Raw genomic sequence first — 12,002 nt, 5'->3', positions numbered from 1 at the left:
GGGAAAGACAGACTAGAAAGTCCTGCATGGATTGTGACTCAGCTCTCCTCCACCTGGACAGCAGAGCTCTGCTGTTCCTCCTCAAGTCCCCACCAAATAGACTCACTTAAAGGGATATCATTTCTCAGGATTGTCTACAGAAGAATGTATTGGTATCTGGTAGTTGCAATTCCAAATACAGTTATTTCTATTCTAGAACACTTATTCACTTATTCTACTATGGGACTAATTTAAGTACATTTTAGGCCAAAATTGGTATTCCAAGTCAGTGCAGAGAAAAATGAAAAAAAAAGAGCCTTCCACTTTCTTAAGTAATACGGTTTGATAGACCAAAGTCTAGAAAAGACAACTCCAGGCAGTGTCCCTACAATTTCAGTTGCTATGATTAATCAGTTAATTAATTTGCTCCACAACCCCTTCCCTAAAGTCACTGCTTACCCAAATTATTTCCATGTGAATTTTCTTTTGAGGTACTGGGATCCTGGTCCAAGAGCTGATCCTGTTGATGACTTACGTTATATCTGGGGAGGCTTTGCATATCTCCAGGACATGATTGAGCATGGGATTATAAAGACCCAGAGCAGCACTGAAGTGCCATTGGGAATTTATCTGCAGCAAATGCCATATCCATGTTTTGTGGATGATGTGTGAGTAAAAGCAGTTTGTCTTAATTCTGTTGAATACTTGGATTGTTGGATGGTTTAAGATTCTCAAGCACCAGAATTAACCCTAAGTTATGAATGCCCTAAGGTATAAATGCAAGAGTAATTGAGACACAACTGAATTAATTTGGTTTTTTCCTTATCCTGTCATAACCCAGATTCCACAAGCCACCTTTGCCAAGATTCTACCCGTAATCCTGATCTTGGCCTTTGTTTCATCCAGTGTCCAGGCCTTAAATGAACTCAATACACCAGCCCCTTAAAAGCAGCAGTTTTCTTCCAGTTTTCTTCCCTGTTCATGGTGTGCCTGCTCCAATGCTGCAGTCTGTGATATTGCAGCTGTCCTGGTATACTTTTCTCTCTCTCAAAAAAAAGGCATTAAAGAAATCTTTTCATAGTTCTGTCTGTGTGCTCTGTGCAGGCAAGTGCTACTACTTTTGATAAAAGCAAGTTGCAGACACATAGATTGACCTGTCATTCCCATCACTCATTATGTGTTGGTCTGACAAAGCATCACCCTGGCAAGCCTGCTGTCTAGTTCTTCTCCACTGAGAACATTGCAGAAGCAGAAACCACATCTGTGCAAAAGTTCTCTGAAGCCTGCAGTGGCCACATGCAGTTCAGGTTTGGTATCCAAGCTCAGTGATGGCCTCTGAAGAGATCCTGCTCAAGGGAGGCAAGTGCACCCTCATGGGAACCTGCAGGCAGTGCTGTGCCTGGCCTAGTGCTGGTTACATTTATCCATCCACAGGCAAAACTCAGTGTGTCCCCAACCATATGACAAAAGCATGGGTTTGTTTCTCCAGACAAGATTGCTTTTCAGGAATTTTTTGGTGAAAAAGTGAAGATTTTCCCTTTGTTTTGAAACTGGCGTAGCTTTGATAGCATATGGCAAAAACGTAGTTCTGTAGGGCTCAGACTTAGGAAGCTGAAGACTTTTTGCTCCTTGCCTTTAGCAACTATGAGCTTTTGGCCTTTAAACAATCAACACTGGATTCCATAAACCCAATAATACATAGCAGTGTTAATTAGTAGTATTAAACAGCGCACATAAGGATGAACAAGTACCCTGGGAGCCTGAATAATAAAACCATCCACATCAATCCTAACTAGGGAGAGGGAGATGTATTCCCTCATCTTCTTCACCAGATAACTCCCCCGGCACAGCAAGGCCATCAATGCCAGGGAGACATTGTTTATGTTAACACATTCACAGACTCAGCAAAATGAAGAGACAAACAGCACAGCTGACAAACTGTGTCCTGCACAGGACCTTGCTTAATAACTCCTGTAACTATAGCATGCTTAATAGAAAACTGACTCTGGCTCAGCCTGCATTGCGTGCCAAGGGCAGTGGTGAGTTGGCTGTGGCTGGATGCCAGGTGCCCACCAAGCCTCTCTATCACCCTCTTCCTCAGCAAGAAGGGAGAAGAAATTAAGATGGAAAAGAACTCATGGGTCAAGATAAGGCTCTTTGCTAAAGTTAAAACAAAAAATAACCCAAAGATTCATTCACTATTTCCCATCCAGTAATGTCCAGCTGTTTCCTGGGAAACAGGGATTCAGCATGCATAGCAGTTGCTTTGGAAGACAAATATTGTAAATATCAAATACCCCCCCACTTTCTCCTCCTTTTCCTTAGATTTTATATCTGAACAGACACAATATGGAATATCCCTTTGGTCAGTTTGGATCAGTTGTAGTGGTTGTGTCCCCTCCTAAAATTCTGCCTACCCCCTGCCTAGTGGTGAAGTGGGAATGCTGGAGAGACAGCTCAGATGCTATGCCAGCACTGCTCAGCAGCAGGCAAAACACTAGTGCATTCTCAACACCTTTCTAGCTATCCATGCAAAGCCCAGCACTGTGAGGGCTGCTATGGGGAAAGTTAACTCTATCTCAGCTAGATCCAATACCCTGACTCATGGTTTGTATGAATTTCATCAGCCTTGCTGGCAGCATATGATGCTTTTAATGACTAATTTGTTTATTTCTCTTGTCAGTGAATCTTTGGAGCAGAAAGACAGTGACACTCCCATATTGTTAACCTTAACATATGTCTTAAAATATTCTTTGTAGATCATAGTAAAAGCATATGGAAATTCACTGTGAAGAAAGATGTATTTTCATGAGGCACTAAATATTTTATAGCCTTCAATAACCCTTAGAACCTCTTTGTAAAATAGAAATCACATTCATCTGACTCATGGGAATGCAGAAACCATTACTTTATTAATATTTAGGGTGCTTGCGAGGTTTACTAGTAACACTCTATTGATGTTTGGACTGAGACTTTACAGTTCTGTATTTCATTAATGCACTCTTCCCCACTCCTTTTCCTTTTTGCTTTTCATCTAATATTTCTCTGTTTTACCTAAATTTAATTTATTCCTTCTTGCTTTGGTAGCTTCATGATCACCTTAAACCGCGCCTTTCCCATCTTCATGGTGCTGGCTTGGATATATTCCGTCTCCATGACTGTGAAGAGCATAGTGCTGGAGAAAGAAATGCGTCTGAAAGAGGCCATGAAGAACAGGGGCATAACCAACGGCGTGATTTGGTGCACTTGGTTCCTAGACAGCTTTTCCATGATGGCTGTGAGCACATTGCTCCTCACAGCTCTGATTATGGTAAGGATTGCTACTCTCAAACTCACTCTTGTGTTTGCACTCCTGATGCCAGTTTGCTGTTGAGAAGGAATAGTAGCCATTGACAGGGAGATGTGAATGGGGGAGGCCTGTTCTGTTCACAGCAAAAGCAGGCACATTCTTCTAAGCAGACCTCATAACAGCATCAGCACTTGGCAGAGACAGAACAATAAATGCACTAGTAAAGATTTATTGTGGGATCATAAAAAATACATCAGGCTGGGTACTCTGTATATAGTATTTTCTGTAGGCAGATGCAGATCTCCCAATAAATAATAAGTGTTGTTTTAAATCAAAGAGATAATAGTTTGCAGAATTTTAATCTTGTAATTCAGTACCTATCATTAATTTTTAATATCCAGTGCTTGTCTGCTTAGAAACTGAGCAACTATTTCAATGGAAAAAGAGACTGCAAGGACAGAACTTTCAGGAAAACCTAAAAAAGAAAATCCACCTTTTGCTCCAGTGATTCAGAATTACTGTATTTTTATAACTTTTCAGGACAGTTCAGATGTTGTCTCTGAGGGCTACCTTTTGTCTCCACTACCTGAGAACCAAGCTTTATATTAAGAGCTTGCTGCTATGTTTTATCATATAAATGTATAGCATTTTGATAAGGAAGAATGCCCTTGCATCTTTTCTCATGTGGGGAGCTGGATTGATGTAAATACATAGTTAGGGTTCAAGCTGCTCTGTCTTGCCAGCATGTCCTGATGAGTTGTTGCAGTTCCTGGTGTTTCCATTGCAGCTTGAGTGGATAGAGAAAGCTCACTTTATTTGCTACACTGATTTAATTAAAAATCAGAGGGTAATTAATATCAGAGGAATGTGCTTGTACCTGTAATTCACTTTCTTTCCCATATTTCACTATGCCAGTGTGAGGCACCTTTGTAAATATATTCTTATATTCCTGTTGATAAAGAAATCAGTCTCTAAGGCCCAGTGGGATGTTGCAACCATGCTGAGACCTATTTATAGCCTGAAAGACCTATTTGAGCGTTATATAAATTGACCTAATAAATAGGTATCAACATTGGTTTTAAAGACTACATAAATAATTGGCAAGAGTCCCTGTTCTTCTTGAGAGAGAGAGCATTTAATCCACAAAAGCTCTAATGAAGACAGGTCAATAAAAGTTCAGCCAGTGGGTCAGTTAATACACATGGATCTCTGAGAAAATGCATTTGGATTCCTCAGATGTGATATGCTTCTGTTTGAATAACATCCAGGTGCAGAAGCTTTATAATTTGCCTGTGGTTTTATTGTGGGGTTTTTTAAGATGTGTTTTGTAACACTTCCTTACATTGTCTTTTCTGTACATCAAGCAAGTGGATTGAGGGGATGGTGTGAAGAGATAAATGAAAATTTATTGTAATATTTCAAATAGTTTTATTTAAAATGCATGAGTTTCCAAGGGGGCAGATCTTGCTTGGAATCATTTACTTGTTAAGACAGGGACAGAATGTTTGTTTTCAGTCGGTTATGAATTTTGTTCATTCTGTTGTACTAACCTGAAGTCACAATCCAAGAACAGGGCTAAAGTTAGATTAAGGATTTGTTATTGTAATGGACTCAGTTGTTGAAACTAATACCTGGGAGAGTTAGAAGTCAGGTAAGAAAGACTGGCTTATTACTCTTTATCTGTTACATGTTGATAGCAATTCTGACCTTTCCTGCTAGCAGAAAGCAGCAATACTTGTAAATTTTTCTGTTTCCCTTTTGCTTGCAGCATGGACAAGTGCTACATTATAGCAATCCACTTCTGTTCTTTCTATTCCTACTGACATTCACCACAGCCACCATAATGCAGTGTTTCTTGTTCAGCACCTTCTTCTCCAAAGCAAATCTGGCAGCTGCCTGCAGTGGAGTCATCTACTTCACCTTGTACCTGCCCCACATTGTCTGCTTTGTCTGGCAAGACCGTCTGACTGCTAATCTGAAGATCCTGGCAGTAAGCATTTCACTGGTTCCATGGCATCTCTGCTCCCCTTCTCACAGTCCATATATGCATCACAAAGTATTGCACACCTCTTCCTCTTGACTTTTTTGACTCAGGGAGGGAGACCCCTAAGTCTCTCTTAAATAATTAAGGATTGCAGGTGTGGAAGCCTTTAGCAGGCCTGGTTCAAGAGATATCTTCATAGCTTTTAGAAAAGCCAATAAAATTTATTTTGTGTTTTGAATTCCAGGAAATTAGCATACTAAAATGTTTTAAATGTTTTGAATATTTCCTTGTAAGTCAAATCTAACTTCTGGTATGTTTAATAAATATGAAGGCAGTTCACAAAATAGGAAGAGTTATCTTTCTCATGTGCTATAACCTACTTAACACCCTGTGTATAAGCATAAGAAGACCTCAGGTTCACATTCCTTCTTTACCTGAACCATAAAGTTAGGAATTGAACCCCAGTGCCAAAGTTCTGAGAAATACCTTTCATCTAATGAGTTGTAGACACTCTCCATGCAGTGCTTCCTTGTTGGTTCTTTTCCATTTTAGGTAAGATACTTTACAAGTCAGGGGGGCTGGAAATTTCTTGCTGTTTTTTGGGATGGAGCCATGATCTTATAAAATTACTCAGATTGATTTTCTGTTGCCCAATGAGCCAGGAAGGAGAGCAGATGCTTTGAGTCCAGTCTCCCCATTTTTACCGAGCATTCTAACAGCATAGGTAAAGGAACTGTCTTCTCTTCTTGCACTAGGAAATATAAGGAAAAAGGAAAAAGAAAACAAAACATTTCCAAAGCTCTAACTAAGTGTATAAAGTTATAAACGAAGTATAAACCACTGGTTTATTAGTTTGTTGTGTTAAAATCAGCTAGCAGACATGACAGGGGAAGCAGTTGTAGTTTTCAATATCCTGATCATCTGGTGTACTTTCTGTCGTGTTGCTCATAGTGGCCCTGCCTCATACACTCAGGACATACTTTGTTTCACCTAGATAATCAAAGGTGTACCCTGTAAACTTCTAGATGCACCTATAGTATTTTCCAAAAAGCCATTAATGAAGAAAAAAAACAATCTCTGAGAGTTTCCTAGTAGTTAATGAAAGTACAGCCAAGGTTGAATTCAGTCTATTATAGTTAAATACTGCTTAGAATTGCAGAAAATTAAGCATTACAGGCCAATATAAAAGTGAAACAACTTTTCTCATGTCATTTGTTATGCAAGGTTTAAAGTCCAGTCCCTAAAAGTCAGAGGTTTTTTTGTTTGTTTTAGGTTGTTTTCTTCTTGTGGTGGGTTTTTGTTTGCTTATTTGTTTTGGGGGCTTTTTGCAAAGTGTCCCCCTGTCAGGGCTGAATATCTTTTTTCCTTTATTCCAGAGTTTGCTTTCTCAAGTAGCTTTTGGATTCGGTACAGAATATTTGTCACGCTATGAAGAACAAGGTCTTGGCCTCCAGTGGGGTAACATCAGAACCAGTCCCTTGGAAGGAGATGAATATAGTTTTCTTTTTTCCATTAACATGATGATTTTTGATGCTTTCATTTATGGAGTACTGTCTTGGTATCTCGATAACGTTTTTCCAGGTACGCCAGTTTCTTATTCATACAGAGTAGTGGTAGTTGCTGCAACCTGTGTCAGTCTAATGAGTCTCTGTGTATTCCAGTGGCAGAAACAGGGTGTTTGACCTTGTAGACTATGAATTTATCCAGTTTAGCACTCCTGGTTTATTAAGGACTTCCACTTTTCTCTCTTTTTTTTTTTCTCTCTCCTGTTTTATTCCTGAAAAGAATGAAGAGTAAAAAGGAGGATGTGATTTCTAGTCCTGTTTTATAATTTAAATAGAAAATAAATCTACAAAAACATTATCTGTTAAAATCCATTTTGCATACGTACTTTTATTTTGAAAAGTTTCAACCATTTCTAGTGAGATTTCTTTAAATTTTTAAAAATATAGATTTGACAGTAGATTAGATTTTCTAATTCACATATATACTTTGGCCACATTATGCAAACTGTTTCTTAAAGGATGGTACTGTTTCCTAAGACACATGCTGTGTCATTGGCAGTTGTGAAAGTTCCTGTGTGGACTTATCTTGTTTCTAAATGGAAATCATGATTCTAGTACAAAGTCACAAAAGGACTTTCTTTGTTATCAATTACAAAATTCTGGAATCTTCTGTGCGAAAAAAATGATTTGTCCTTCTAGCTTAAATGGTTATCTTGCTTCAAATTGAATATTGTTACAATATAATAACTACCAAGTCTTACGCTGTAAAAGAAAGGGAGTTTCTTTTCATTACTTCGTTACTCCTGCATGTGAATTGCAGTTCACATGACTTTTTTCTTTTTCTTTTTCTTTTTCTTTTCTGCAACTCTGTTTGTTTAAAGAAGAGTGGACAATTGACTATTTGCATGAACACAGCAGGAACTAAACAATAGAAATTTCTTCATTCATAGATAAAAATAAATTTTTTTTCTGTCAGTGCTTTACACAAAAGTAGCATCTTTCAGGGCTTCTAGTTAGTAGCTTCACTTGCTCCCAATATTTTCTCTGTCTTGTCTTTCTGCTGCTCTCTTTCAGTAGAATTTCTCATAGCATTTCTCTGTCACACATATGCAGCCCTGCCAAATCAATGCTGTACTATTTGAGGTTACGACAGGAATTCCCTGGATAATTCCTTGAACCTTCTGGTTCTAGTCCTGCTCAAGTCTGCTCTGAAACCAGCCACCCATTGGCACAATGGCCCTTTGGCTATTTGGGCATCTGCTCCATAACAAATTTCACTTGGGTTTGCATTCATACTGAATGAGGAACTGTTTTAGCCACCAGTTTCAGAGGGAAATAATCCAATCCATAACAAGGCAAACTGCTTCAGAGCATTTCTGTGCATGGATAGGAGTACAAGTGGTTGGCTGAAACACAGGTAGTTTTTAATTCAGAAGTAAGCAGACACTTTCATAAGCAGCGGTTTTCAATTAATAAAACTGACCATCTTTTTATGAGCATCACAGATCCCCATGCCTGTTTTGAATAAGTAACACAAGGCCAATAACATCTCTGTTCACAAAGATGCCAGTTTTAAACATAGAAGCTCAAATTCCTGCATTCTATAAATCAATATGATCCAGAAAAGCAGTGTTAACTGTAAGTCTGGTCTGACCTGCCAAGAACTGGTAATGTTACTGTGCTGTCTCTTATCCAAACTGAATTAACCTGTAACTAAAAAAGCCCATGTTTGTTTAGGAAGAGGATTACACTGTTGTCACTTTTCCTGAAAGTCTGGGTGCTGAAATAACAGTGTCTTTTCTCATTACTAGTTGTAAATTCAGCCCCAGGGTAATAAGTGTAAATTTTAAAAGCTTTTCAGTCATGACAAGCCTCAAGTGTTAAATGGGCATTAAAAGAAAGTCCCTGAGTGAGGCTAGGATCCCACCTTAAGCAGTGAGTTGCTGCCTGGTTGGTAAGGATTCAGGGAATAGCTTCATTCTGCAATTAAACTACTTTCTACTTAAGACAAGGTAAGGCAAGTCACATTTTCTGAATATTTTACTGCTGTCCAAAAAAAAAAAAAATCTGTTAACAAAATCTGTTCTATCAGCTACTTGGTACATGGTTTGACCTTCTGATATGCAACACTAGGACTGCAAGTGTTTATAATTAGACTTTGCTTGGATGAATTTGTACCTACTGCAGAATGGGGTTATGAAGTGCACTTTACCTACTTATTTTTATTTTAGGGGACTATGGGCTACCACAGCCTTGGTATTTCCCTGTGCTGGAATCCTATTGGCTTGGCTCCAAAAGCCCAGAAGCTGAGAAAACAGCAGCTGCTGATGGTGAGTTCTTTTAAAACTTTGTTTTTTAGAAATAACTTCACTGATCTGCTTAAAGGTGACTGCATAATATTTCCATTATCTGGCCTGCTGCGAAGGTGAGAGACTGCCATACACTGGGAGTCTTGGCAAGTGCCTTTGAACTTGGAGTGGTGTGCTGTCATTAGAATCATTAGAGGTGAGTCACTGTTCCACCTGAGAGCCTTTAAGGCCTGGCTTAACAAGCAGCATCAAATCCTGACTCTGTAACCAACACCTTTTGAGACATTCAAGGAGTTCTTACTGCTCAGCACAACATCCCTGAAACGTTAATCTTACACTGAGGTTCCCTACTTTTCTAAACCTGACTCTTTTCTATATAGTTTGACACTCATTTAAGTCTGTTTACTTTCTCTTTCTAAGCAAGATCATAATCTATGCCACACTTGTACCAACGTGAATAAGCTCAGTAAAGAGCCAGCAAGTTGATTAGGAGCTGAAGCATGTCATGTACAAGATGCTGAGAGAGCTGGGTCTGCTCAGCCTGAAGAGAGAAAGCTCAAAAGAGCTAGACTTCTCAGACGTGTCTAGTGGAAGGATGAGAGGCAATGGAAAACAGGAATTCAGATTCAATATAAGGAAAAAAGTAATTATTATGAAGGTAGTTAGAACACTGTGACAGGTTGTTCAGAAAGGTTGTGAAATCTCTGTCTTTGGAGATAGTTGCCATGATCTGAATTGGCCATATCTTTTGAGGATTGAACAGGAAGTCTTTGGAAGTAATTTCTGATCTAAATTATTCTAATATTATCTCAAGTAGCCTGATTGTGCTGATTGTTATTTCATCCTCTCTTCTACAAAGCCCTTGAAAAGCTCAAGGCTTAGGACTATTCCCTTTTCCTCAAAATACCTCTAGGGGTATTAAATTTTTGTTAATTAAATCTTGATTACTTTTGGTTTATATAGAAAAAAATCCAGAGTCAGAAGGTTGTGTGGATCAGAAGACCATGGAAAGGGAAAAAAATGGAAGCAACTCAAATAAATCTGAAGAACCTGAAAAAACAGAAGAAAAGAGTGACAGCCAGGGGAAGAAGGATGGTAAAAACAAACAATGTAAACACAAACGAGAAAAAGAACCCGGCGAGCAGGGGAAGCCTAAGACAGATGTCCAGGACAAAGATGAAATTAATAGTAAGGAGAGAGAGCAACCTGAGTACTTCTGAGATACTATACTCATTGTACTTCATACCAAACTAGACATAGCAGTGGTTGGAGCCAAGCCACAAGAGCTAGTAGGGGCCCAGAAGGTGATTGCATGTAACTGACTGAGCTAAGCATGAGAGAGACATTGACTCTTATTTATTCCTCTACATTCATCATCCCTTAGAATATTTTAGCCACTACACTTAAGACAGCTGGCTTCCAGAAGAGTTCCTTAACTTTTTTTTTTTTATCATACAAATGCAGGATGTTTCTTTGGCAAGTTAGTTTTCTTGCTGAGGGAAGCCTCAGGGCCACATACAGTGACTCTTTAAAATTAAACAGAACCATGACTTCAATAAAAATACGCTGAGGGGGATGTTCTTCCGTCTTAGTCCCTCCCCTTTTTTTTTTTTTTTTTTTTTTTGCCTATCTTTAGTGTGTTTTGCATCAGTAGGAAAAGGCTGGTTTCAAAGGGATTTATCTGAAGTGCTCTGTATGTCTGTCTGCAGCCTTTTCTGATGCTGACATTAGCCATCACCTAAGAATTCCTGAATGACCTGTCTTGTTTTCAAGCCCCAATGTCTTCTTTTGTGGTGAGCCAGGGGAGTTTTCTGTATGAGATGCTCAGAGGAATGCATGTGGATTCTGTAGCACAAGTAACTGCTACAGGCAGCTCTGAGCCCTTTCTGACTCTCTTGAAAAGCAAGAGATAAAAGTGGGGTCATCAGAGCTCCTCACGTAGGCACTGAAAACATGCATTCAGGGTGAATGGAAACAGGACAGGACTTCAAAGGAAAAAGACAGGCAGAGGTTAAAGGTTATTTCAGCCAATCTTCTCCTAGTACTGCCTTATCTTTTTGGTGCTTTGCTCCTTAGTTCCCAGGTTCCAGCTGCTCCACAGCCACAAAGGAAGGGCTTTCTGCCTGTCACTGCACACAAAAAAACAAACCTGTCTTCCCTTTCAGCCACCCAGGAACTGGGAGGCATGAGGAGAAGCCAAAAGCAGACCTAGTACAATTCAATGACAATGAGCATATAGGATCAAAATGGAGAAATATGAATCACAAAAAAAGAGAGCTCAACCTTCCACCAGTGTCCTTCAGGTGATGCAAAGCAGATACTGGGGGAGATCATCAGAGAATTTGCCTCATAACTTGTCAGTGAGTCTTGCAGACAAGATTATGACACATATAAAACCAAGGAAGGTGCCTCAATTGCCAGTATAAGGGTAACTATCTAGCCAGACTTCATGTGAACTTTTGTGAATACAGAGGTGTTTGTATTTGTCCCAGCAAGGTGAATGGAAGCCTAGATTCTTTTCACAAGTCAAAAGAAAAGTTACTCATAAAAATAATTTTATCTAAAATAGTGCTACCCATTCTATATTGATTATTAGAGCTGTTCTCTCATGTACAACAAATTTGGAACTTTTTCCTGAGTCCTGCTAGTGACAATAAGGACAGCCACAGAAGCTGCTCATGGATGTGGGGCTGGTTTTGCCCAGCTCACATTGGCTGCTCTCCACACAGGCCTGCTGGGTACTGAACAATTTAAGTAAACTACAATTGCAAAATAAGCCTTCTATAAAGCCTAAAGCATTCTGTGTAAACAAAAGTGGACAGGGTCTTTAGTTTCAATTTCTCAACCCCCATAATTCACATTGCCCAAGGGCTTAATTTACTTCAAAGGAAGTTTGTTTTGTCTAGAAGCTGGTGCAATAAAATGTCTTGATGGTG

The 12,002-nt window shown here is 39.2% G+C and overlaps 1 protein-coding gene across 1 annotated transcript in view; it reads left to right on the top strand.

The window, feature by feature from the left end:
- Window positions 1-12,002, top strand: part of ABCA4 (ATP binding cassette subfamily A member 4) — a 62,129-nt gene that overhangs the window by 23,770 nt on the left and 26,357 nt on the right. The window contains exons 13-18 of the mRNA XM_030953233.1: window positions 471-647; window positions 3,067-3,289; window positions 5,037-5,258; window positions 6,629-6,833; window positions 8,989-9,087; window positions 10,030-10,254. Coding sequence (XP_030809093.1) covers window positions 471-647; window positions 3,067-3,289; window positions 5,037-5,258; window positions 6,629-6,833; window positions 8,989-9,087; window positions 10,030-10,254 — 1,151 coding nt within the window. The remainder of the gene's footprint in view (window positions 1-470; window positions 648-3,066; window positions 3,290-5,036; window positions 5,259-6,628; window positions 6,834-8,988; window positions 9,088-10,029; window positions 10,255-12,002) is intronic.

This window comes from Camarhynchus parvulus, chromosome 8 (genome assembly GCF_901933205.1).
Source record: "Camarhynchus parvulus chromosome 8, STF_HiC, whole genome shotgun sequence".
NCBI lineage: Eukaryota > Metazoa > Chordata > Aves > Passeriformes > Thraupidae > Camarhynchus > Camarhynchus parvulus.
Note: the sequence above shows the minus strand (reverse complement) of the source record. Positions and strands in the feature narration are given on the sequence as shown.